The sequence below is a fragment of the Halyomorpha halys genome, unplaced genomic scaffold (assembly GCF_000696795.3).
Source record: "Halyomorpha halys isolate HHAL.00 unplaced genomic scaffold, Hhal_1.1 Scaffold349.1, whole genome shotgun sequence".
In the NCBI taxonomy this organism is placed as follows: domain Eukaryota; kingdom Metazoa; phylum Arthropoda; class Insecta; order Hemiptera; family Pentatomidae; genus Halyomorpha; species Halyomorpha halys.
Genome location: NW_027109825.1, coordinates 813,109 through 840,698, shown reverse-complemented (window position 1 = coordinate 840,698; position 27,590 = coordinate 813,109). Strand labels below are relative to the sequence as shown.

The window sequence follows — 27,590 nt, the reverse complement described above, 5'->3', positions numbered from 1 at the left end:
CATAACTACATTGCGTTTTACAAATCTTTCAGTATAATTTTTTTAAAAACCTCTATTTTTTTATATGTTGGACCATTTAAAGGTAATCTTAGTGTATCTGAGGCATGTAATCCAAGTTGTAATCAAATTACTTATCTAATTATTCCTTCCCATCTCTAGACTCAAGCCACCCCATTGGAAATAACCCTATTTTTCGGTTACATGCGAATTTTCCACAAATCCAAGAAATACACGAATTTGGGTTTTAATAAACGTATTGGCAGTACTGTTCCTACCATACTTGAAATAATACAGTCGAATAAGTTTTTTTTGGGGGGGGGGGTTGTTTATCAACAATTTTTTTTAACATTAATTTTTTAATGTTTATTTAGTAGCCAATTTTTTGTTTTGCTTTTCTTGAAGAAAAAAAATACATCTTTTTAGTTTTTCAATAAAAATTTTATTCAAAAATAAAGAAAAAAGAATCAATGGAACATTTCTTTAAAATAATCGTTCGAATGAGTCATCAGAAATCAGTACAGTTAAAAGAATCGAACTTCCGATCTCAAGGACTTCATAAACAATGCTGCCAATATACCTTGGAGTTCCACAAATAACTGTATTAATATTAATGCATTACATAATTAAGAATGACAAACGAATTTCAACCATTTAAATTCATTCTGTTCATTGCTTTGATATTATTGTTTATAATTTCCAATCGTAAATATATATACATATATTAGTTAATTAAAATATTTCAACTTAGACCAGTGATTACCAAAGAGAAATTTACTTTAATTTATTGCATTTTTTAACAAATAAATAAAATGGTAATAATTATAATGACAATTGGAGAGCCATAAATTATGTTCATTTTTACAGTGGCGTCTGATAAAAAAGTTAGAGATCGTTGGCAGTCAAGAAGAGAGGAAATTATTCATGAAAAATAACTAAAATGACTAGATACTTAATTATTAGAATAAATTAAAATTTACTATGAGAAATAAATTATTTTGAGGAAATAATCTATTTAAATGTGACGGGTCATAAGAAACAAAAATAATAAATCATTTAATTTTATTAATTAAGAAAATTTCATACTGAATAGTTGAAAAATAGTAATATAATATTATTTATTAAAATGATATGTTATAATATACGTAATTTTATAGCATTATTCATTGTTTCAAAATGAAAATATAACATAAGGTTTAATTATTGTTAGTTATAAGATTTTTTAGGTTAGGAAGTTTTAATTCTTTAATTTTTGACTAATATTAACGGTGAGTTTATATCGTAATGTAAGTAATTTAATGGAATAATAGTGTCAATTGCTAGTGTTAAATGTAATTTTAATTTTGATGTTTGTGTTGTAAATAACTTTTTCTGTTTTAATTTTACTTTTAAAGTATCGATAAAACCCAATAGAACTAATCGTAATTTAAGAAATTGTTTTCTTTAGTCGAAACGTCCGGAGTTTTAATTAGTTTTTGAACTTCTTCAGCTAATTGTACATTTATTTATTTTTGAATTGCACGATTGGTTCCGCCAAATAATCAGGTCATGTTTGTGATCAATTTATAAATCATTAAATTACTTTTCAAAATAAAATCAATGATGTATAATCGGGAATTGTGTCGTATTCATACAAATTCGTGAAATATGTAGATAATTAAATAGAAGAAATTCAATATCGCATTTTATTTAATGTTCCTGCCTTGGATAGAGAATGACGTCATTCTTCTTAAAATGGGTCTTGATGAGGCTACGTATTTGGGTGGTTGTTAGGTAAGATTTCTCGTTTTAGGTTTATTATTTACTCAAGTGAGCTATCTTAAGTTCTGCTTGAAGTTTTTTTGTATGTCGCTTATAAGTTTCCGCAAACTAATCTAGCTATAATAATTGATTTATTCCCTGTTATGCTCAGAGAACATGACATTGAAGAACTGTCAATAGGTCTTTTTATTTGACATTAGTATCGTGAAATATTCTTTTGTTTAAAATTTCCATGAAATCTGATAAGACTTAGTGTAAACTGTTCTGTCATTGGTGTTTACTCCAGACAATACACTTCAGGTTACGTTCCTAACCTTTATTGTGCAAATAACATCTTTATTTTGGTAGTTTTTAAAATAATTCATATGGTTTGACTCTGGGTTGTGAAATGGAATTATCATGTGTTGCTTGCAGTTTTTAAAGATAATTTTATTGGTTACTTATGAACAAATTTTAGGTAAATGTAATCCTTTAGTGGTTATTTAACTTAGATTTATGACTACTTTGTCCAATTTATTATTTAAATCCCACTGGATTTTTTCATGAGTATTAGTTAAACCTGTCAGCTGTTTACATACAATGCTAATTATTAATGTAAATTTATTTTGGTTACTTTTTTAGTTTTACAATGGGAATTGGAATTTGTTTTTTTACAGTTTAAAGTAACTTAGCAAAGTAGCAATATAAAGCAAATAATTATGGAACGTTATAAAACGTTTTCAATTTTACAATCATTGTGTAAGATAAGTTTATTGATTTTTATATTTGATACAGCATATATGTAACACTAGTACGTAGCTACTCCTATGAAAATAGAATTTTCCATTACTTTCTAGATCTCATGTGAGGTATAATGCCTTGCTCTGCCGTGACAGTGGACTACCGCCGGGACAGTGCAGCAATGCCCGTACCCATAACAAAGAGCATTCTGGAACCTGAATATTCTCGTCTCAAATTTAATACTCTGAGTTCCTCATGTTCCCGTAGAACTTCTGGCTCTTCACCGTTTGTAACTGAGCTTGTTCAAAAATATTCTTCAACAAGGTAAGCTGATTTTATAAATGTTTTGTAAACTTGTGTAATTAAGAGTGATGTTTCTTATTACTTGTGCTGTATTGAAGATGTAGAGTCGTAATTGTTATAGGACTGGCCTTGGATCGAGATCAAGCTCCCTTACGGACGATACGCGGGATAGAAGTCAAACAAGGGACTCGAGCACTCTAAGATCCCGCACTACCAGTTACAGTTCTGAAAGCTCAACCCAAAGTCATAGGAAGCCTACTACAAACTATACTACATTTGATTTAAACGAATTCAGAATAACGTACGCTCCGAGTAGCTACATTCCTGGCTCCACACGTTCTGAGCTCAGTCGCCCACCGAGATCAACTGAAAGCCTAAGAACTAGAGCGTCAACATCAATTCTGAGAGAAAAGAAAAGTGAAATTGCAGAAGGCACCAATCTGGAGGTAATTTCTCCTGACAAAACCAAAGAAACATCCAATCTTATCAATGGAGATGTGGCCAAAGAGGATAAAACCGATGATGGTAGTGAATTGTCTTTGTTGGAGGTAAATTCATCTGCAATAAAACATGATGGGGCTTCTGAGACCAATGATTCGGCAGATGTGGTAAGTTGAACTATTTATTCATTATCAGGCAGCTTAAGTGAACAAGATGGAGAAATATTTTGAAATGAAAATCAAATAGATTTAAAATATTGGTATAGATTTGATTTTTTTATGCTCAAAACAATCGTTTTATATTGAGCTTAAGCTGTTTGATATAGCGTGCTTGTAATGTTTATTTAGAAATGTTTTTTTTACTTTTAATTTCTTTTGGTATTCTTATTATTATTCTTCATTTTTACATTAATTTTGTTTCTTTTAATACTTTTGTTTTCTCAGCTTTATTGACTAATTTATCTGAAATGCTCATATTTTAATATGCTTTGATGACTTCAATAATGACCTAAAAATTTATTGCCAACAAACTGACCCGACTCTGTTTCTTTCCATCAAACATGGAATTATTCCAAGTATTGTGTAATTATAAAATGGAGTAGTCTATTTTTAAACCTCTTTTTTTTTTTTTTTATTCAAACATTTTAATAAAATAATCGGTTTGGTGTTTATATAAATTATTGAGTTTAAAATTCAGTCTGATAGGTGCAGGTTAATTGAGGACGGCATTCTATTTTTGTCAATCTATTTTCTTTCTGCTAGTTTTTTTTCCCTTTTTCAAAAGGTTATTCCCTGAATACTTATGTCCTCATTTAGTGTCAGTCACCATTGTATGCCAAATACCATCTTATACAATGTTTATTTACTTCATAATTTTTTCAGTACTTTATTCATTGTCAGTTTTTTATTTTGCCATTGTTTTAAAATATGTTGCTGGAAGAGTTGATGTTAACAGAAGAAGAATTGCTCAAACGACTGAAACACCATTCATAGTACTTCTTGAACTCTGTCACATTTGATTGGATAATGTAGTATTTAATCAAAATAATGTAATGATATAAATTTATGATCTTAATCGGTAGTTGGCATGCTCTCCATTTTAAATGATTGTTTTAATCTCACAACTATTGATTATTAATTTGGATTATCATTTCATAATTTAATTGATTGCTTTTATTTTCGATACATTTAATGCATTATAAAAAAATTACGTACTAATTTTAGTTAAATTTTGTGTTAAGAAATGTTGGTTTTTCAAAATTTTGTTGAGAAAACATAAGTTTAAAGCAGGTGTTGAATTCAACTACTATTTATATTTGATATCACTATTAATTTGCACTTATATCTTCCAATAATCCTGGATCAGTTATTTAAATTAAAATTTGTCTGTTGTTAAAAGGATTATTTTTGTTGCACATCTGTCCTTAATTCACCTACACCTTTTCTGTCACTCTTGTTTTCTATTTTATAACACATTAAAAATTTATATATATAATAGCCTTTAGTTTTAAATTACCAGAAATGTCTATTTCAATTAAAAGAAGATTGTTACTTTCTAGTTTTTAATTATAATTTTACAGCTTACATGGCTTATAGTGCAAATTTCAGTAATGCTTAGTGATTTTATGCAGATTATTGTCTTATTACAGCTGATTAATTGCATTAACTAAAACATATATATATATATTTTTTTATTCTAAACGGTTAAATATAATTCAGCTGAAAAAGTTTTTATTAACTGCGTAGCTAAAATTATGTAAATTGATTACAACTGCCCTTCTAATTTGCTTACGCTTCACATTCTAGTGCACTTTAAAATATGTAGGTAATTTTGGGTCATTAGGGTCAACAAGGTGAAACAATATCTGGAGCTCCGTGAGTATGACATTTCATTAATATCAGTTAGTAAATCATGGAACCTGGAACTATGAAAAATACATTTTTGAAATGTATGTGTTAATATATTTGTATTATATTTTATATCATTGGTTATTTCTGACACGAAGATAAAACATACTGCTCAACATCACATTTTTCCCCCTATATTTCGGTATAAATAGAATTAATAGTACAAGAGCCCGGTAGAAAAAACAATCAGTTATTTCACCCCAATTATTGATTACTTTAATGAAAACTATATATAATTACTAGTTAAAATTAATGAGTTTCATTCAGAGTTCCATATCTTTGAAACTACTAAAAACACTCGGAAATCAACAGAAAATCACTTAAAGTAGAGTAAATTCGCTCATAAATGAGCCCTAATAGATAGAGCTGTTGAAATTTACCCTGAAAAATCAGTAGTTAGTGAATTTATTGTGGGAAATCTTTTGTTGATTTCTAGTTGTTCGGACAGAATTTTGATTTATGAAAAACTTAAAATCCTGTATTATCTGAGGAATTATCGGATGTAGAGATGTTTGTCAGAAATCAAATTAAAGATAGTTTACTTATGAAATATGTAAATTTGCATATGAAATTTTCTTCGTACAAATAAAAAACAATTCATTTTAGCAAATATGAATACTACTACTCCTAAAATTGTCGTAAACTACTTGATAATACATTTAAATGTTTAATTTAAGTGCTAATAGGCTAATGTAGCTAATACATGTCTCATGGTTCCTGAGATCTAGATTTCCCTCAATAAATTCACAAACTACTGATTTTTAGTACATTTTTTATGAAATGTAGCTTTAAAAAAAAAAACTGTAGCTCGTGAACTATTGAATGCAATCAGCTCTGTTTGGGCGAATATTTTAGTAAATTTACTCCACTTTAAATGATATTCTATTAGACTTTTTAGTGTTATAGTTAGTTTTAATGATAGGAGTTCGAAGAGAAAAATATTTTTTCTAATGTTTTGAAACAGCCATTTTATATTCCTCCTAACCATACTTGGTAGGTAGACTCATCAATTTTGACTTGTAATTATACATTGTGTTCATTAAAGTTATCAAAAGTTGCAGTGAAATAATTGATTTTCTTCTTCTATTGGGCTCTTGTACTATGAGTTTTGTATTAGTTAAATGATGGATGGCTCGAGTTTTAATTTTTTTTAAGTTATACCTTAATATTTTTTTTTTTAAACTAGTTATAAATTTCTTGCAGTTTTTGTATGAATACTAATGGAGTATAAATGATATGAATGCTCTTTGGGTTTATTTTTTCTGTATCTACTAAATCGTGCTACATGACTAGATCGATTTGGGTTGATTGTTATTTAATCACAGTAAATGATTGTCATTGGTAGTTAATTTTTTTTTTGTATTTTTAATTATTTTGATCTAATTAATCTGATCAGATTTCGAGGAGTATGGATCGTTGAATTCTAAACACTTAATTTGTTTCTTTTGTTTACAATGACACGTCAGTTATGTAAAGGTTATTAACATTATTAGGAATAGTTCTTGTCAGGGATAGGCAAAAATTAGCAATTGTTGAAACAAATTGATTAAATTGCCATGGATCCCCTTATTCATGATAAACCATAATTTTTTCTAATATTTGCTCTGGTTCTTGGTGAGTTAAATTATGATTTGTAGCAAAAACATTGGTTTGTACTTTTTAAGATTGAACCAATTATTTTGGAAATATATTACATTTCTTATTGGTGGGTGCCATTTTTCTTTTTACCAATTTGTTTTTGGTTTGAGTTATAATTATTTTAACTTTTAACTAATATTGAAACAATTTTTGCCTTCACAATGGATCTATTGGTCTTAGAAATCTTATGTTTGAAAAACTTGCCTTACCAATTAACTTTTGACCTTATGTAAAAGGTTATGATATGCAATTTTTTGATAATAGCTCACCTTGAAGAACATGGCTGCCGGTATAATGATAGTGATAGGTTAATGATGAAAAAAAACTTTTCTCACTCAACATATTCAATTGAGTTGATGAACCGTTGAACCATTAATGAATTTTATTTCATGTTATCTATTATTTTACTTTATTACATTATTTTAGTTGTTAATATATTTATTAGCCCTGGCGAAGCAGTGCTAAGTGGGGTGAAACATTGGCTCACAAAAAATAGTATAATTACAATTTGAGTTGTTTTGACTTACACCTGGACCATCTTCTTTTTATAAATAAAAAATAATTTTCAATGATTTACTGATGGCAAACGTTTTGACCGACTCTTTGGGTCTTCATCAGGGGTGTTTTGATTGATGGAGGTGTACACTAATCAACAATCAAATTTCAGTTGACCTAATTTGGTTGCTTGTTTGACCATAGTTGGTCAATTCAAATTTTCAACTTATTTAAAATGATAATTTTTATTAGTGGATATATCCTCCAGTCACAATTATTTAATCACAAGCCATTTGACAGTTGATAACTATTTTTGGTTTTTCTTAACCACAGCCCAAACCATATACTACTAATTCATACATACAGTAAATTATATATATATATAAGAGAAAAAAGTTTATTTTGTATTAATCCTAAGATTTTTTATTGTAATATAAGAGCTGGAGTGTGGCTTACAATAGATATCTGTTAGGAGTTGAGACACCAATACTGGTACCAGTTCATTAGAAATTGTATTTTACACAATTTTAATTTGATACACATACACTACTGGATGATCGTCTTATTTGGAGAAACTAAATAAATTGTTTGTGATTTTATGATCCATACTCTTGGAATTATATTCAAATTGATTAAAACAAAGTAATTAAATTTGATCTTGAATTGTAATTTTTTAAATTCTTCGTCGTGTCCTAATGTCGTATATCTCGCTGCTTATGGTCTCTGTCTTCTTGTACGATGATTACTGTTGGAGCATTGATTTTTTTTTCTATGTTATTGAATTTACTTTTTGATCACTAACATTATGTTTTTTCCATAGGTTTCATTAGTTTGTGGAGTTGTGACATTTAGTTACAGAGTTTTGGTGAGTTCCAAGTTGTTTGAATTTCTTGTGTTATATGTGAAAGTGGTTAATTGTTGTCTAATTGTAAGTATGATGTCTTTTCTGGAAGGTAAAACATTTATATTTTTAATAATTTGATGTAAATTATTTTTTTCAATGCAAAAAAAAACAAAACCATAAAAACACTAATTAGATCTTGTGAATGAAGATATAACTTTAAGACAATAAAAACACTTTTTTTTTTTTATTTCTATTTCCATTTTAAAGGTAACTTTTTTTAAAAATCTGTTAACAAAAAACTCAAACAGAAACAAAACAAAACAGTTTTTTAAATCTGTTTATAAATTATAATAATTGATTTGAATCATCATTATTGGTTACTGTTAGTATTTACAAAAACATTTACGCTGCACTTAATTGGACTGGGGGAGGGGCCATTTTATCACGTTAAAGCAATGATAATGTCATAAAAATTATTTAACTTTTTTAATTACATTCCATAGTAAATATAATTAATTGAATATTAAAATTAACAAACTGTGTTTATCATTAAAATGTATGTTGTATATGTATAAAATCCCACCAAGTGTATTATCTCTTCTTATAACCCTGAGTGGGTTATAAAAAGTGACCTACTTGTATAATATAGCAACCAACTATTTACTGTTGTCGCGTGATAGATAACAAATGCTAATTGACAAAATATTCTTTGAATTATGTCTCTCCTCACTTATAAGACCAATGAAGTTCATTGGCTTTAACTGTTTATGTATGATTTTTTTTAAGTTCGGCTAACTTTTTTAAACCCTTAATTTAGTTAAAAATAAACAGCCTATAACAAAATTTTCATTATGGAATCGCGAAGGTCATTAATTAATTACAGGGAAAGTAATTAGGAACTTGAATTTACCGACAAGACTTAATAGAAGCTCCATTTTTTAAGTAGTAATATTACATTTTTTAATCTACGACATTAAATTGATAATTTAAAAGGTATAATAATTTTATTAAATTATATAAAACATTGCAAAAGTACTCATTGTTTATTTATTTATTACATTATCTTATATTTACCAATTGATTACATCTATCACTACTTCCGATGGTTCTAAAAAAAAAACAAAAAAATTGCTTTTTTTACTCAACCATACAAAATATGTTACATTCCAAAAAATTTGAATACGGTCTGCATTCAACTTTCCTAGAAGCATACACTTCGCATCTTATCCTCGACAAATATTAGTCTGTGGCACCAAGTGTTCTGGAATTCTTTAGTCACAGATCCAGAAATTAAAAATATTATATATTCAATAAATGAATTAATTTCAAATAGAAATATTAATAGCACCATTAGTATTGGAAAATACAGACTGTCCATTGCCTAACCCCATAAACTAATAACACCCAATGGGAATGGAAATTCCAAACCATGAAATATTATATCATATATATATATTTATAATGTAAAGTTTAATGTAGTTGTGAACTGTGTGAGACCATATTACAAAAATAAATATTAATTATTGTGTTTGTTTATGAGGTTAGGTAATGCACACAGTTTGTATTTTCCAATCATAATGGTGCTATTAATATTTTACTTTGCAATTAATTTATTTATTGAATATATATTTGTAATTCCTGGATCTGTGACTAAAGAATTCCAGAACACTAGGTACCACTGTACAACATTTGTCACATCTTGAGTATGATGCGAAGTATATGCTTCTAGGAAAGTCGAGGGCAGGCATTATTCAAATTGTTTAGAATGTAATTTTTTTTTTTTTTTTTTTTTTTTTTAGTACCATCAGAAGTAGTGATATATGTAATATAATTTGCAAATATAAGGATAGTGTAATAAATAAATAAACATTGAGTATTTTTTATTTTTAATATTTTATATAATTTAATAAAATTATTATACCTTTCAAATTATCGATTCAATGTTGTAGATTAAAAACTGTTGTAATATTACTTAAAAAACTGGAAAATAAATTATTTCACTCAATCAAAGACATTTAAACTTCTGCAGTCAGCCATCTTGGATGTAAATATTATTGTAATCTTGTATTAGGCAAGTTTCCAACAAGATATAAGCTTACGCTGCTATCTAGTGATCGAAGAATGAACTTCATAATATAGGACAGTCACGTTGGGTTTCAAAGGGTTTATTATAGCCTCATGAGGAAACTGATTGAAGTAAATAAAGTCCTGGTATTCACTTTTACGAACCGATGATATTAAAAAGAAAATGTTTACGCAAATATTAGATACTATATGCCCATTCTTATCGTAATAAGGTTGTTTTTTTTTCTCCATACCAATCCATCAAAATAAAAAAATTGGTCTCATAGCCTATTAAATAGCTAAATTTAATATTGTTTCTGTGTATCTGTGGTGATGGTATAAGTGTTCTTTGTATTAGATTATTTTTTATATATTTAAATATTATTTATATATAAACTATATTCATTAGTGATTAAAAATTATTTTTCTTGATAAAAAATGGTATAAGTAGGTGAGTCTGTTTTGATAATTACAGTAAATATTAATTTATTTATTTTTTATCGATCCCGTATTTTTCAAATATATAATAAAATGAGTGTTCTTTTATCTCCATGTATCATACATTTGTAATCTTAAACTAGATAGTCGGAATATGCCCATTTTATTCTGTTTATGTTTTTTTATATAACTTTTTGACTAAGTTGAAAAAAAAGTTAATATCCTCAGTTTAATTAAGTAACTTTTAAATATTTTTCTTGACTTAGAAATTTTAAACAGCAGTTTCTCAGATCTTATATGTTAATGACTAAGAATATTTTTATTTTTTGAATTCATAAAAATTTTGTTCATATATTATATATGCATCTTGATTGTTTTAGTACAATTCTATGATAAAGAAATAAAATAGAAATAGCCAAAAGAAAATTAAATAGCAACTATATTATTTATTGAAAATCAATATTCATTGCTTAAAATGAGGACGCCACCGTAGTTCATTTGCTTGATGACCTGATAGTTTTGAGGTTTTGGGAATTATTTCGTACTATTTCTCTATTTAAAAAGTATATGTATATAATGAGGTGTAGATAGTTGACTGTAGATTAATAATTGGAGAAGGTGGTCTGGAGTGCGGTCAGCAAAAGGAACATAAATAAACAACAAATTATTTATTTATACCGACGTTTTGGCCTGAGTTTCAGGTCTTCATCAGGACTATAGAACAAAAAGAGATAACAATCATCATTTAGAGATACATAAAATTAAAAAGAAATATTATACTAACAAATTTGGAATTATACCAAATATTGAATGGACTAATACAAAATAATTGATTGACAGCCATGGACAGTAGCAGGTTGATAACAGTGAAATATAATATTATATAGGTAAGAAGATATGTATGATATAAGATGTTGTAAGTAGTGTCAAAAAAACTGGAAAACAATTTGAATCCACATATTGAACAACATGACAGAAAATGAAGTATATGATACAATGAGTAAGTGACTTATATATCAATAACAGTATGAATATATATATGCATAGTAATGGATTTATGGTATAATGGGCTAGAAAGTTATATAGATGAGTGCAAAAAATTTAGTTAAATTAAGATTAAAGCATATGTAAAAACAATATTTTAAAAAAAGGAACGAGGTAGAAGAAAAATATGGAGAATGGGGAATGAATTAATGTGAGAACGAGAGAAGAAACTTCCGGTTAGCAGGGAATCCTGGCTAAAACTGATCGATTTATAGAAAGCCACAGAAGAGTGAGCAATCAAAAGACAAAAAGGATTCACTAGAAACTTAACTTTCAAGAAATATTATCAAATACTTCCATTCTAGTCTCTTTTCCTAACCACGACGAATGACTGTTATCTGAAAGCATTTTTATACAATTAGAAGCTTCCCCAGTCAATCACAAAACTGACAAACAAAACCTATCCTCAGCCTATTCCCAAATAGTTAATTTATTAAAGCACTCATAATTTATTTTATTTATTTATCAAATAAATAATTTTTTTATGTTCTTTTTGCTGACCACACCCCTGACTATCTTCTCCAACTATATATATTTAATATTTTCCAATTTAACTAAAATGATTAAATGCATACTGGTTGAAAAAAATAAATTATATATATATATTTTTTTTATCATAAAAAGCAGGAAATTGTTGATTTATTTTAAAGGAAATGATTGATAACTCTCTCTTATCGGGCGTAGATAACACGAGATAACAGATGTGGTCATATGAGCAGGAAATAATATAATAACTTCTTTTAAATATTTTGTACTTGTTATTTAATTATTTTTTCTTTAGAATTTTTGATGAAAGCAGAATCAAATTAGGAAAGATTCCTTATGGGGATAAGGCAGTATCATTCTTACGAGAAAAGGATTAATTTCTCACAAAAATAAATGTTATAATGTTACATTTAAAAATTCTGTAATTTTACTTTTTAGGAATTAACTTAAGAATTCTATTAATTATAAAGCTCGTCCTTCCTGGTGGCTCTCTAAAACCTCGTTTAATAGTTTGGTTTCAATATAGTACCAATAGCTGAGTCTGTTATTATTAATATATTTACATTATTGTTCTATACTATTATGGAATTAAATTGATATGTTTAATTGTGATTAGTGGATAATTCAAATAAGCATAACTTTTTTTATTAGTGCTAACGTTTCAGCCAGAGCTTCAAGCCTTCATCAAAGCTAATTGCAAAAAAATACAACTGTAATGAATATAAAAATAAATACAGAGAAACAAGAAAACAAGATGGCAAATATTATAGCTATATAAGTAGTATGGAAATAAAATGTATAATTTTAATACAATAATAAGAAAAAATAGGAAATAAATCCAGTATGAAAATATATTGGATCGTTTCATATGAAATGTCAATTTTCTTCATTGGAAAGGTTATTTAGTAAAAGAACTTTATGAAATCAAAACATTTTTATTCAAAATATTTACCCTCATTTTCTTTAAATTTTCCCCAACGTATTATCAACTTTTCAATGCCTCAACTGAAAAATTCAGGGTTTTGTGTGTAAAAAGTAAATCATAAAATGCGTTTTTTGACCTGGGAATCATTTTCAAAAATGTTTCCTTTCAGGAAGTCCAAATTTCTGAACAGATGGAAATCTGTTGGAGATAAGTCTAGATAATAAGGTGGGTGTGGTAAGATTTCATAGCACAGCTCGTTAAGCTTCTTCAATGTCTGTCATGAAACATAAGGGTCTGGCATTGTCGTGTAAGAGTACAGGTACCTACCGATAAACCAATTCAGGTGGTTTTTGATGCATTATGTCTATATCACTGCAGTACGAGGTGGATATGATATTTTCACCTCTGGGTTAAAAAAAGAAATATTTAATTACTGCCATTGACAACAACACAGAAACCAATAATTTTTTTGGATACAAGTTTGGTTTTGGCATGTTCTCATATACTTTTCATCACACGTGATTATCCTTTAGAGGAAAGGTTCTTTTTTTTTTTTTTTTTTTTTTTTTTTGTTGCCTCATAAGCAGTGAAATGCATTTCGCCTGCCGCTCATTTAGTTCATGAGGTACCCATAGATCTACCTTTTCTCACACGGTATGAGAAACTGTTGGTACTCTTCCTCCAAGTCTTTCAACTGTTTGGTAAAGGATTTTCTTCCACAGTAAGCCTAAGTTTATCGTCATCAATTGCTGATGGAGGTCTTCCTCTGGATTGGTTATCCAAATCTGTGACTAGCCATCATTTTTTTCAAACCACCAGTGAATGGTCTGTTCGTTACAACACCTTCCCCGCACATGTTTCTTGCAGTTTAGGCTGCTGAGTGTCCAAGTTTAATCTCACATAAAAACTACGCGAAAATCGCGTGTTTTCATGGTCATGCTTGTTGATGGCATATTAAACAATGTGTAATCAATTGGAATGGTAGCAAATATCTATAAAGAGAGGATTAATAACGGCTCATTGTAATCTGTAAATATAAATTAATAAATAATCTGTAAAACGAAATTCCTCTAATCTCACTTTGAATTTCTAAAATAATAAAAACAGATATTCCATATGAAATGACCCAATAGTAATATAAAAATTATTTCACTTCTTATTACATTTACTCTTAATATTTTTTCCCCAAACTACTTACGTACCTATATTATTTTTTATCTTCTTGTTATAGTCCTTATCTTTTTATTGGGTATGGTTATTTTATTTTTTGTACTTAGCCCTGATGAAGGCTTGAAATTTTTCCCTTTGTTTGGGTAATGGAGCATAACGCCGTTTAGCAGGGCATTAACACAACAACTTAAAAGATAGTGTTTATTCTATTAATTGATTTTTTATATTAGTTGCATAAATTATTAGCCCTTCGTTTGACTGTTGTTTGAATTCATTGTTACAAAGTAAATATTTCTTTTTTTGTTGAAATGTGTTAATATTTATTTCATTCTTTCCTCAAGCGAAAAAAATATTTAATTAACTGGATTGTCCTGTTAATTATGTAGTATGTTTATTTTGATTTAAAGTAATAGTTAAGAATAAATATATAAATTTTATTTTGTCCTAAAATATTTAATTACATGGGTCTATTTGAATTGTATATTATATTTGAAATTGAATTTATATACTTTTATTTGTCTTGTAAATTTAATATTTTATATTACTGATGTTAATTTTTGACTATGTGAATATAATTAATCTATATCAGTTTCCGAACAAGTTCATCAGTCAATTTAGGCAATGTTCTTTGTTGGTTTAAAAGTTTTTTGCTGCCTAGTGTCTGAATAAGTTTTATATAATTACATTTGGGGATAATAATTAGTACAATGCTTAAGAATACAAATAGTTTATAATGAGAGCCATCTTTGATTCAGTTGTCCATTTATAATGCTTACCATTTAAAGAAAATTAAAAATAGGAGTAATGAAAAATTGTGATGTTGAAGCAATTAGTACCTTATTATATTTAAAATTAATTGTTTAATAAACTATCCAAAATTTAGAATGGTATTACAAAATTATTTCTTGAGTAATAAAAATTTATCTAACAGTTGATAATAGTTCATCAGAAAGTGTTATTAATTGTTCTACCAGTAATGATTCGAATTTCAAAATTTTATAAAATTATGGACTTCTTTTTTTAAAAAAAAGAAGATTGTAAATAATGATTTAACTGTGAAAAAATATGGGTGTTTTTATTTTTTATCTCTTTCAACTATTATTAATTCAGTAGGCTTCCCTTTATCTAGCGTTTAAAAAAAACAAATACAATTTTGCAGGGAAATATATCACCAAGGCACTTCAGGTCAGCTGCTAATACTTCACGCAAAGAGGTTACTGCTAGCAGTTCATTAAGCTCCACATCTAATGGCCTCAGTGGATTGAGAAACATCGGAAATACCGTACGTTTTTTCTATAATTTACTTATCAATGTATTGTATATGTATTATGTTATTTTTTTTGTTTATTAAACATATTTGAGTAGCCAAAGGTCCACTTAACAACAACTTATATATTACTACTATGGCAAAAATAAATTAGTAAACACTCAATCAAAGGTTTACTGACATTTTTCATGGTTATGTGGTCCAAATTCTCTGTTGTGATTGCCTCTGGATCTGGTCATGTTTAAAACTAAGTGTTTGTGATGGGCAAAAATTAGCTATAGCTGAAATAATAGCTAAAATTATCATGGATACGATCCTTATTCATGAATGAATCATTGATAAATAAATATCGTATCCATACTTTGTTTGTGATGCTAGTGATTTTTGTGAAAATGTCACATGTTTTAAATATTTTTAAACACTTTTTAAGATGCTGCTTACCTGTTTTATAACAAAAAGAGCTTTCGTATGGTATAATGGATGAAACTTCCTCAGTGAAACATTGTCCAACTCAGTGATTCCCAAAGTGTGCGCTGCAGTGCCGTCATAAGGACGCTGCGAAATATTCAATTGTTTTTATGCAATTAAATATAACATTAAAAATACTCTTTTTATTTTATTTTTAATGCTTCTCAAGTCAAAAGCATTGCTGGTTTGAATCTTCCAATAAGGGCATTGAACCAAATTAAAAAAAAAAAAATTAATACTTAGGAGTTTAATTAATCAATAAATTTTAGTTATTATTAATTTAATTATTAATGTATTTAAGTTTTTAATATTTAAATTTACCTATGTTGATGTGACATATATAAAATATATTATCATCATAAAACTTTTTTTCCAGTGCTTTCTGAATTCTGTTGTTCAGTGTTTGAGTAATACTAAAGTTCTGAAGGAATTCCTGATAAATAAAGAATTCATGTCAGAAATAAGGAATTCTGAATCGAGAGGTGCTTTAATTAAATGTGAGTTTTACTTTTATCCAATTTGATGTATTTTTTTAATAGATCTGATTAATAAAAGTTTAAAAAATACTAATAACAATAATGAGTGATAGTAAATGCACATAGGAGTAATGAATAGTGACTTAATTTTCTTCAAAATATTTATTTGTGGTCGGGACTGAATCTATTTTAGTATATTTGAGAATCTATTTTTGTATGTTTGTGTTATTTAAATACTAGACAATAAATATAATTTTAAGTATATTTTTATATGTAAATATAAATATACTTTTACACATATTTTATAAATAGATATAATTTCTCAAATATTTTTAAATTATCATTAATTAAAATAAATAGTTAATATTACTTTGTACAAAAAAATGATACTGCATCACAAATACTAGTTGTTCTCTGTGAATAAATCCATACAATATTATTTCATCAATATAACAAAAAATCCTTAAAATAGAAGGGAACTACTTAACAAACTAGAATATCTTTGTACTGAATTCGAAGTTAACTTGGAGAGATTAAGATAGCTGTGTTTGTATATTTTAATTTAAGTAAATTTAATATATTTTAAAGTAAATAACTATATCCATTTACACTCATCGTATAAAATATAGTGGTTGCCAAGTTGGTAAAAAAAAAAAAAAAATAAGATACAGTCTACAGGATTAAACAAAAAGAAGAAAAAATGGAATAGAAGGAAATCTTTTTCCAGAGAAATCAGCTGGAGTGGATGGATTACATTGAGGACCAATGCATCGAGGATTTAACGTCTTTTGATCTATAGGATAATAAATAATTTATTACTTCTCTGAAATAAATAGAATAAGAACTTCTTGAAGGATATTTAAAAAGGAAATTCTTTTCTTCTGTTGGTTTCTCATAAAGCACGAAAGTTTATGCACTGTATGAGAAATCTCCCAAACCAGATGGATTGCATAGAGAACCAACGCATCAATGATTCACTATCCTTTGATCTACTAAATAATAAATAATTTAATAATGAGGTGTAGATAGTTGACCGTAGATAAATGATTGGAGATTTTGTCGGGGGGTGCGGTCAGCAAAGAACAACATAAATAAACAAAACCATATTTATTTATTTTATGCTGACGTTTCGACCTGAGTTTCAGGTCTTCTTCAGGGCTATAGAACAAAAGAGATAACAACAACATTTAGAGCAAAGCAACATACAATTGAAAAGGAATAGTATACAAACAAATTTAGAAATATACAAAATATAGAATTAAATCATAAATGATAAATAATTGATAACTGTTAATTGAATAGTACAAAGTTTTAATTGATTGATAATCGTGGAATTGTATGGTAGTAGATTGAAAACAGTGACAGTTGAAATATAATGTCATGTAGGTACGAAGATATGTATAATATAAGATATGCAAGTAGTGTCTAAAAAACTGAAAAAATAAATAAATAAATTGAACACTATGACACGATGAAAAATAGTGAGTGGCTTATATCTGAATTACAGTGTGAGTATTAACTTATATACCTATACTAAAAATATAAATATATATGTGCATATATAAATACACACATATACAATAGGAAAAGATAGAATATGGATAATGGGAAAAGAATAATGTAACAAATATGAGAATGAGAAAGGAGACTTACGTTATAGCGTAGAAGGTAGGCCTGCAACTGATTGATGTATGAGTTTTTTATGTTTTTCTTTTAAACTATAACTCGACCTTTTTATTATTGGTATTTCATATCAACTGTTGTGTCATAACGGTCTTTCTTGACAGTTATGTTTCTAGCCTTAGCCTAGTAGCTCACTCTAGCGGACTTATCAAAAAACTCATACATCAATCAGTTGCAGGCCTACCTTCTACGCCATAACGTAAGTCTCCCTTCTCGTTCTCATATTTGTTACATTATTCTTTTCCCATTCTCCATATTCTACCTTTTCCTATTGTATATGTGTGTATTTATATATGCACATATATATTTATATTTTTAGTATAGGTATATAAGTTAATACTCACACTGTAATTCAGATATAAGCCACTCACTATTTTTCATCGTCTGTCATAGTGTTCAATTTATTTATTTATTTTTTCAGTTTTTTAGACACTACTTGCATATCTTATATTATACATATCTTCTTACCTACATGATATTATATTTCATCTGTCACTGTTTTCAATCTACTACCATACAATTCCACGATTATCAATCAATTAAAATTTTGTACTATTCAATTATCAGTTATCAATTTTTTATCATTTATGATTTAATTCTATATTTTGTATAATTCTAAATTTGTTTGTATACTATTCCTTTTCAATTGTATGTTGCTTTGCTCTAAATGTTGTTGTTATCTCTTTTGTTCTATAGCCCTGATGAAGACCTGAAACTCAGGTCGAAACGTCGGCATAAAATAAATAAATATGGTTTTGTTTATTTATGTTGTTCTTTGCTGACCGCACCCCCCGACAAACTTCTCCAATAATTAATAAATAATTTATTACTTTCCTGGAATAAATAGAATATGGATAATCAAAAAAGAAATCCTCCACCCAAAGAGGTTTTTTAGTAATTTTTATTTTCTTTTTTTGCCCTTCTTACAATATTTTCAGTGTAAAACATTTTATATGTTAACAATTCTATCACTCATTATTGTAGTTCTTGTCAGTGTTCTATTAGTTTGTATTTATATTCTTTTAGTTTACCAAGTTTTTTATTTTTTTATAACTCATCTTTTATGATGATAAACGCTAGTTACTAGTAAATAGCTTTGATTGCCACCAGGACCCATATTCCTGCTGTCAATTACATACGATTAATTTATCATTCAACATAAATTTACAATTTCATTCTGCTATAAAATTTCTTGTTATTTTAGAATCTATACTCTTTATTATTTCATATTTTATTTATTCATTATCTTAGAGATTTGTTTATGTTTGGAACAGAGACTGTTTTTGTATATCTTGAATTTGGCAGTCTTTGTTTTCATTTTTCTCTTCTTAAAAATTGTTATCAATGTAAAAAATTTGACTGTATCATATTTAATGTGATAAATTTTTAAATTTCAAATTACAACTTTTCCTGTAAAATATAAAGATAATATTTAATTTTTAGCATTCTCGGAGGTAATAATGGAATTATGGAGTGGTGAAGGGAAAGTAGTGAACACTACTGCTTTCAAAGCTCAAATTCAACGCTACGCTCCAAGATTCATGGGTTACAACCAGCAAGATGCCCAGGAGTTCCTCAGGTATCTGTTGGAAGGTTTGCACGATGATATCAACAGGGTTGCGGTAAAACCTAGGAATTTACCTGAGATTGATGATAACCTGAGGTAATTAATTTTATTTCTAAAAATAAAATTAATTTTTATTTAATGATCAACCCTCTCTTACAAGCATTTGTAAGCTTATATTCAGTTATTAGATGGTTCAATGAGTTGGGGCAAGACTGGAAGAAATAGTGTGGCAGTTTATATATGTAACCTTGTATGGAGTCTATATTTAATTCAGGGTGCATCTTAGATATTTTTGTGTAATATGGGTAGTTATTAATGATTCTGAGGCATTTGTTTTGAAATACTTGTATTTTTTTAATATTATTTGAACTAGTAAAACTCCATATAGGACAGGCATATTATAAGTTAAGATGGGTCTTAGTACTGCTTTATATATTATCAATTTCGATTTTTTATTAAAGTATGGATACATTTGATATAAAACTTTTCTTGCTTTTTTCAATTTCAAATTTATGTGGTGGTTAAATAATAGTTTGCTGCCTAAAGTAACTCCTAATTATTTAACTGTTTTGGTAAAAGGGACAGGGGTTTTATTGAAATCTGTGTTTGATGGAAGTATAGGCCGCCGTTTAGTGAAAATAATGGGCTTCTCTTTTATCAATATTTAAAACTAATCCCCATTTTTTAAGATATTTAGATATATTTTTTTAAAGAATCCTTTTGCGTATTAACGATTGTGTCAATATAATATTTCATTAGAAGTTAGTTGTTTTATGATTTATGGTACTGAGAAATGGTTTTATTTTATGTGTTTCCGTTTTAATTACTTGTTTACATTGAATACAGACTTACTTATTATTAGATGTCTATAATATTCATTTAACCATTACTTGTTGGTATAAGCATTATTTGCTTTTCAATTTTTCTTTGTCCGAGTCATATAAAGAGTATTATTATTATGTAAGGAATAAAAGAATAAACAAAAACTTTGAGGAAGAAATTTGTAGTATCATACAAATATTTATTTCAATCGGTATTTATGTGTTACAGTGACAGTTTAAAGGCGAGTGAGTGTTGGAAACAGTACCTAAGGTGCGATAATAGCAGGATTGTTGACTTGTTCGTCGGACAACTGAAGTCAACTTTACAATGCACTTCGTGTGGCCACAGTTCAACAACATTTGAGGTATTTTGGGACCTTTCTCTTCCTCTGCCCTCAAGGTCCGGGTCCCTTCGGTTGTCTCAGTGTCTCGATCATTTCACGAAAGAAGAAGTTCTTGATGGTGATGAAATGCCTGTAAGTTCATTTTTAAATTATATTATACATTTCTATATTTTACATTCAAACCATATATATAAAATAATATAATAAAAAATATTTCTTTTCTGTTTTGTTTTTGGTATCTTTATATAAGCATTAATCTAACCTGAGTACTAGAAATTTTTTTGATTTATTAAAAATAAATATTTCTCTATTATATAATAAAGTTTTTAGAGGTCACCGTGAAATGTTTAATTTTACATTCCCATACAGTACGAGCAATGACTAATATGATATAATATGATATAATTAAACGAACAGTTTTATAATTTGTAAAATGGGGTTAGTGGTTAAGTGGACCAGTTATTATTAATTATTCATTTTATTATTTATTTACATCTGTTATTGTCCAGAGCAGGGGTGGCCAACAAGTTGATTGCGAGGCTAATTTTGGTCAATTGTCAATTGCTCGCAATGTCTAGGGTGGAATTCTGTTTACCATGAACTTTGAAGCGATTGTAGAAACAAAACTTTCTAGCAACATTTTAATGTATTCTGACAGCCTGACACTGCCCACACAGCACAATATGTTTTGACTTATGTGTTACACTTGTCACCGGACGCAATGCGTGGACTCATTATTATTTTCTTTGTCTGGATATAATCCTAATAATGATTCCTTGGTTAGAGACATGCAAATTAAGTCTTCCCATTGATGTTAAGGCAACAAAGTAATTCTGTGTGTATCTATAGCTACTTTGAATTAATAAACATTGTTAATAATTATCCATTATCTTTAAATTCCCTGGAAATGAGTTTTTTAGCCCTTTAAAGAATTATTGTTGTTTTTACCTAGGTATATAAGTATGTAGATAAGCCATATGTCTATATTTCAGTACAAGATGTACTCACTGAGCTATTGAGATATTAGCAATATATAGATATTATATAATATCAAAACTATAATATCAATATAAATATAATATCAAAACATTCATAAGTCATATTATTCTTTCATGATAAATTTTCCTGGCCAAAAAAAATCGCGAAAGTGAAATATTGAAATCAAATTATCAACCTTAATGTGCATTTTTATAATAACTTTTTCATATTTACGAACAAATAGTACAGCAACTTTTACGTTGCAATGGATAAAAAAAATAAAATGCATTTTAAGTTAGTCAAAATCTATCTTGAAAAGTGTCAGAAAATCAAATTTTTTAGGTACAGAATGCTACTATCAAAAGTTGTGTCTGGAAATTTATTTTCTTCATGAGCATACATCTCGAAAACTTAATAAGTGATTTGAAAGATAAAAAATAGTTTTGTGCATATATTTTTCTTATCCACCCATACCCTATTGGAATGCACCTTATACTGAAACAGTGTATAGACATAGTATGCCAACAATAATAAGTCAATCGCAACATACACTTTAATGATAAAGTAGATCTTATATACTGAAAAGTTGGCCACCCCTGATCTAGAGGCAAACAGAGGATCAAAAAGTCAAGTAAATGTAATTACAAAAAAAAAATATGGTAATACTAGGTAAGAAAGAAAACAAAAAAAAAAATCAAGAAGGAAAAGAAAAAATGAAAACAATCTGATGTTTGTCACCTTCTGTTTAACCGTTCGCTTTGAACAGCCCTGATGAAGCCCTGCAAAGTGTGGCGAAACGTCGGACATTAAAATAGTTTTTAACTATTTGTTCTTTTTTTGACCGCAACCCTAATCACTTCTTATATTTAAATTTTTATGGTCAAATATATATACATTACAATTTTAAATTTAACTAATTGAAATTATAATCTATAAACATTTCTGTTGGTTGAAATTAAGGAACATTTAAATAAAATAAACTCAATGAACATATTCATAACAGAAAAATAATTACATAGTAGCAAAAAATTTCTTAATGAATCAAAAGTAAATTGAAACTTTTTGAAAAATAATGACATATTTAACTAATGATTAATTACTAATGAATCAAAATTAAAAAAACCAAAAAAAAAAACCTGGGAATTAAATACAAAAAGACAGTAACTATTCATCACTAACCCATCATTCAGTAACACAAAGCAATGGATACTTTGTTAAAAGTGTTTGGTACTAATACAATTTCTGAAATAATTTATTAAAAGTGTCTATTTACAAATTCAAAACTTTAAAATATTTTTGATAAGTCTAAAAGTTTCCCTAGTCCCGATGATTGTCATCTTTTGTTACAGAATTTTTCTATTAGAACATATTGTTAAATTATGATTCACTTTTATACCAGTCAATAGTTTTATTGATTATATTTAACTTTGAATATTAATAAGGATGACTTGTTTTGTTTTAGACATGCTGCAAGTGCAAAACGAGGAGAAAATGTACTAAGAGATTTTCTATCCAGAAATTTCCGAAGATTTTAGTTCTACGTATCCTTTTTAAAATTACATCATTAATTTTTATTGTGGTTCTGCCTCAAAAATGGTTTGCACTTCTATACCTGTAGGAAATAATAATAATAATGAATAATGAATAATAATAATAATAATAAACAATAATAATGAATTTATGATTCCCTCACTACTAGTGGAGGCTACAAATGAGGGATTACAGTATAAAATGAAGATTTTTTAGTTTTTTCATTGATGTTTGGTTTTCTCATAAAAATTCATAACTCCTCAGGACTTTATTCGAAAACAATGTTACTACAAGTATTGGAAAGCTGAATATCTGTTCTTCAAATACATATCAATAGATTTTAGATTCTATGGCTTTTTATTGGGGGGGGGGGGCATAGTTTTAAATAAAGAAAAACTCCAACATTTTGTTTTATGTCTCCTAGGTGTACTTTATTCCATATTGTGCTGTTTATAGGACCTTAAACTAGTCTAAAGTTCCTTGTTTATTAGTCAAGTTGTGTTGATGTTATTACAATTTTTATGATTTTAAGAAAAGAAAATCAAAACATTTTTTAGTTAAATAAATAATAATTGGCACATCACAATTATTCCTTGGGGATTTTATTCCTCTCAACAATGGCTAAAGTTTAATGTAAATATTTTACAGAGATATATTTGAGCATTGAATCTTTAAAATTAAATAAAACTATTCAACTAATGGAGTTTATAAAAAAAAAATGACAGTTTTAACAAATTCAAGATTTCAATGGGCTATAAATGCTTTAATCCTATTTAATACTTACCAGTTCTTGATAATGTGTTCTGAGCATTCTCTAAGTTTGTTTAATCCCATTCGACTTTTCCAAAAAAAGGCTCAGTTTAGTTATCTGTTTCAAAGAAGAAACATGATGGTGTCCTACCAAATTCTTTTAATTTTAAGGCATTCCTGGAAAAAAAAAAATTCACAACCACACAAAGCAATCATTATACTGTAAAATTATATTAGGCTTTCTAACAGGGTTTTTTTTTTTTTATTCGTTCAATTAATTTTTGTTGTTATTCATTTAATAATATGGGTTGATAAGTCTAAAATAAAAAAAATCTTTTAAATTTTTTACTGTTATAATAGGATGTATCACAAACTACAAGAATTTTTGTGTAAAGAAATCTGTACAACGTACAGTATCAATTTTGAAATATTTCCAAGATATCGTTTGCACACTCTGAACTATAAGTTTGAATTATGATCGATCTAACTGTTAGCCGAAGTGACTGACATGCCGTTTTTATTTCTGCGATTGAAATGTCTATTGACATGGTATACACGTCACTGGTGGCTTAGAAACAAAAGTGCATGCAACGTAAACAGTTCATAGATGTATTAAAATGCTTCCTTAATGTATTGTATAGATCTCAAAAGGTTTTCACCTAGCGAGCGGTATAGAAAGTTGTCTGCGACCGTGGAGTTCCCTCTGACAAACCTCGATATGTCAGGCTATTCTACAACTCCACAAGTAGCCACTTATAATTTGTATGCTGTTTCTAATCATTCTGGAACTGCCTATTCCGGCCACTATACTGCTTATTGCCTCCATTCTGGTTCGGGCCATTGGTATGAGTTCAATGATTCAAGGTTAGTAAAAGAAAATAGATTACTATTAATTATTAATTGTAAATAGTAGTAAAAGTAGTAATTTGTATTAATATTAATAAAAATATTAATTTTGTATGGTTCTCCAACTTCTTAGACTGTAAGGACCTGTCCCTCTCCTCCTTTTATTTATATGGTATTTCTTATCTTAAAAACATTTACTTAAATTGAGCTGCATTATATTCTCTCTATAACAAGGAATCACCAGAAAATGAAGATAAAAAAGTTTTTCTTCCAACTTTCCTACATGTGGCTTACTGTAATATTTATCGGTTTTTCTCTTTTGATAATGTTAAAAAGAAATTTGTATATCTTTATCAATAAATTGGCCATATTTTTTTTTAAAATAATTATTTATCTTATGAGATATTTATCTTAGTATCTTTTGAAGTACTATCGACGATCGATGTACGACATATCACAATCTCACAAGAGATCATAACACAAAAAAAGACAATCCTTCCCCGCCGGACCCACCCAGCTAAGACCCTCGGGGAGCGACAGTCCTATTACTTTTGAGATATTTGCTTAAAACGGGAAAAGTAGACTTTAAGATAGTTCAATCGACCAATATTAAAAAAGCGCCTGAAATCGAGCCTGAAATGGTAGCCTTACTTATCTGACTTTTTAAATGGACAATTATAGCAAGTAGGTTAGTCGATGTACGACATGCCACAATCTCACAAGAGAAAATCATAACACAAAAAACCATCCTTCCCCGCCGGACCCGCCCCACTAAGACCCTCAGGGAGCGACAGTCCTATATCACTTTTGAAATATTAGCTTAAAAATAGAAGAGGAAACTTAAAGATCGATTTGAGGAGCAAGTAACTGCTTGGTGCCTATTATGACAGACATCAAACAGTTTACTTGCTTTGCCAGATGTACAGTTTTGCCTGTGCTGGCATGGTCTTCCCATTTGTCAGTCTCTGTACTAAGGTTCATTAGTGATTGCCCTACCCAGCATAGTTTTGGGTCTATGATACATTATTTTAGAATGTTCTAATAGACTTATTTATCTATAAATTAATTTTAATTAGAAATATTATATATTTTTTTCCAGAGTATCAAGTATATCTCCAAGAAGTGTAGTTTCAAGTGAAGCCTATATTCTCTTTTATGAGCAAAATACAGCAGTAACCACATCTCGACTTTAACCTGCCCTTCACAGAAGAAATCCTTAGCGTCAGCATTAATATGTATTTACTTTCTAGTCTACTCTTAGCCTTTATAGACTTTTGGCAGGCTGCAAAGAAAGAAGAAAATTATTAAAAGGGTAATTAAATTAAAGTAAAGCAAAATGAATCTGCACTCTTTAAAAAATTTTTTTTTTTGCTAATCAGCAAATTGCAGACTTTTATTTGTTATTTATACTGTTTTTGTTTATAAAATTCTATTACCTCTGTCGATATATATTTTACCATGGTAGTGTGTAGAATAAATCTTAATATTTATATGTGTAAACTTTTAAATAAGTCATCTGTTTTCGTGATGATATTAATTTCTAGAAGACGACTAAATTATTGATAAAAACATTGGTTGAAAAGACAAAATAAAACAAAAAAAAAAAAAGGAAGAAAAAATTTAAATGGAACCTATATGAAAAATATTTAAATGTTTATAAAATCTAGTCATTGTTATGTTTTAATTTATTTAAAAAATAAATAAATGAATAAAACTTTATATTAAGGGTTCTAATAAACTAAGCATTGTGTGTTACAACTTATTATAAAAAGATCTTTTATATTCCTATTCATATCAAACATCTAAAAATTGAATCTTAAAACTTATATTTGATTTAAATTTTAAATGTAATGCTTCTGTATCATTTTGATGATATTTTATTTCGAAGGGGTACAATTTATTTTCAAATCTTCCCCGATCAAATAAATTACTGTTGTGTTGATAGAATGTGTTATTTCATAATCCTATACTCATCAATATATTTTTTTCAGAGTATGTGGTATTTTCAGTATAATTTCTGAATGTTATTTCTTTTGTTGTCATTAATGGTTAAAATGTTTGTAAATATGTCTGTAATTTGTAGGATCAAATACACTTTTTAAATGTTATAAAAACAGAAAACAAAAAAAAAACTTATCTATATTATAAAAGCCTATTTATTATTTGTATATCACAATTAAATAGTGTTAATGTAGGTTATGAAATCACTTTTAATACTCTATTTAACAGATATGTGTTCTTTGAAACAGTAATACTAGTGGCAAAATATCAAATTAAAATTACTTATTGTGTAAAGAAGAAAAAAATTGATGTCTACATTTATTTCATTGAAGTTATAAAAAAAGAGTAAATACATGGAGTTGAAAAAAAAATTAATAAATTATTGTATTAAACCCATTAAAGAATATTTGTTGTTTTTACCTTTTATAATGGTTTTAGTTTTTGTTTTTGTTTTTCTTATTTTTTGCAGATTTATTGTATCAAAACACGAATAACAAATATGAGAGAAATTTTCAAGCTTGTATGAATGCCAGGTTAAATTGTATTCCATTTTTTACCTTTGTAATTTATGAAAAAAAAAATTCATGTTCTCTTTATTTTCAATAAAGTTTCATTTGATTTATGCA

General features: G+C 27.7%; 1 protein-coding gene across 9 annotated transcripts; it reads left to right on the top strand.

The window, feature by feature from the left end:
- Positions 1-1,174: 1,174 nt before the first annotated feature.
- On the top strand, positions 1,175-27,590 carry LOC106681581 (ubiquitin carboxyl-terminal hydrolase 2). Of its 9 annotated transcripts, XR_001343274.3 has the most exons (12): positions 2,355-2,496; positions 2,595-2,802; positions 2,903-3,389; positions 8,083-8,127; positions 15,393-15,515; positions 16,345-16,465; positions 19,571-19,790; positions 20,745-20,991; positions 23,300-23,378; positions 24,759-24,981; positions 26,063-26,275; positions 27,434-27,590. XR_001343274.3 is itself a non-coding variant. In XM_014421963.2 (11 exons), exons 2-11 carry the CDS (start codon positions 2,612-2,614, stop codon positions 26,154-26,156), a joined length of 1,830 nt encoding a protein of 609 aa, XP_014277449.1. In that variant the 5' UTR covers positions 1,175-1,265; positions 2,595-2,611; the 3' UTR covers positions 26,157-26,678. The 9 variants fall into 9 exon arrangements, 8 of the variants coding, with proteins under 8 accessions (XP_014277449.1, XP_014277450.1, XP_014277448.1 ...); XM_014421963.2 differs by lacking the exons at positions 2,355-2,496; positions 27,434-27,590 and adding an exon at positions 1,175-1,265 and having other exon boundaries at positions 26,063-26,678; XM_014421964.3 differs by lacking the exons at positions 2,355-2,496; positions 27,434-27,590 and adding an exon at positions 1,198-1,283 and having other exon boundaries at positions 26,063-26,678.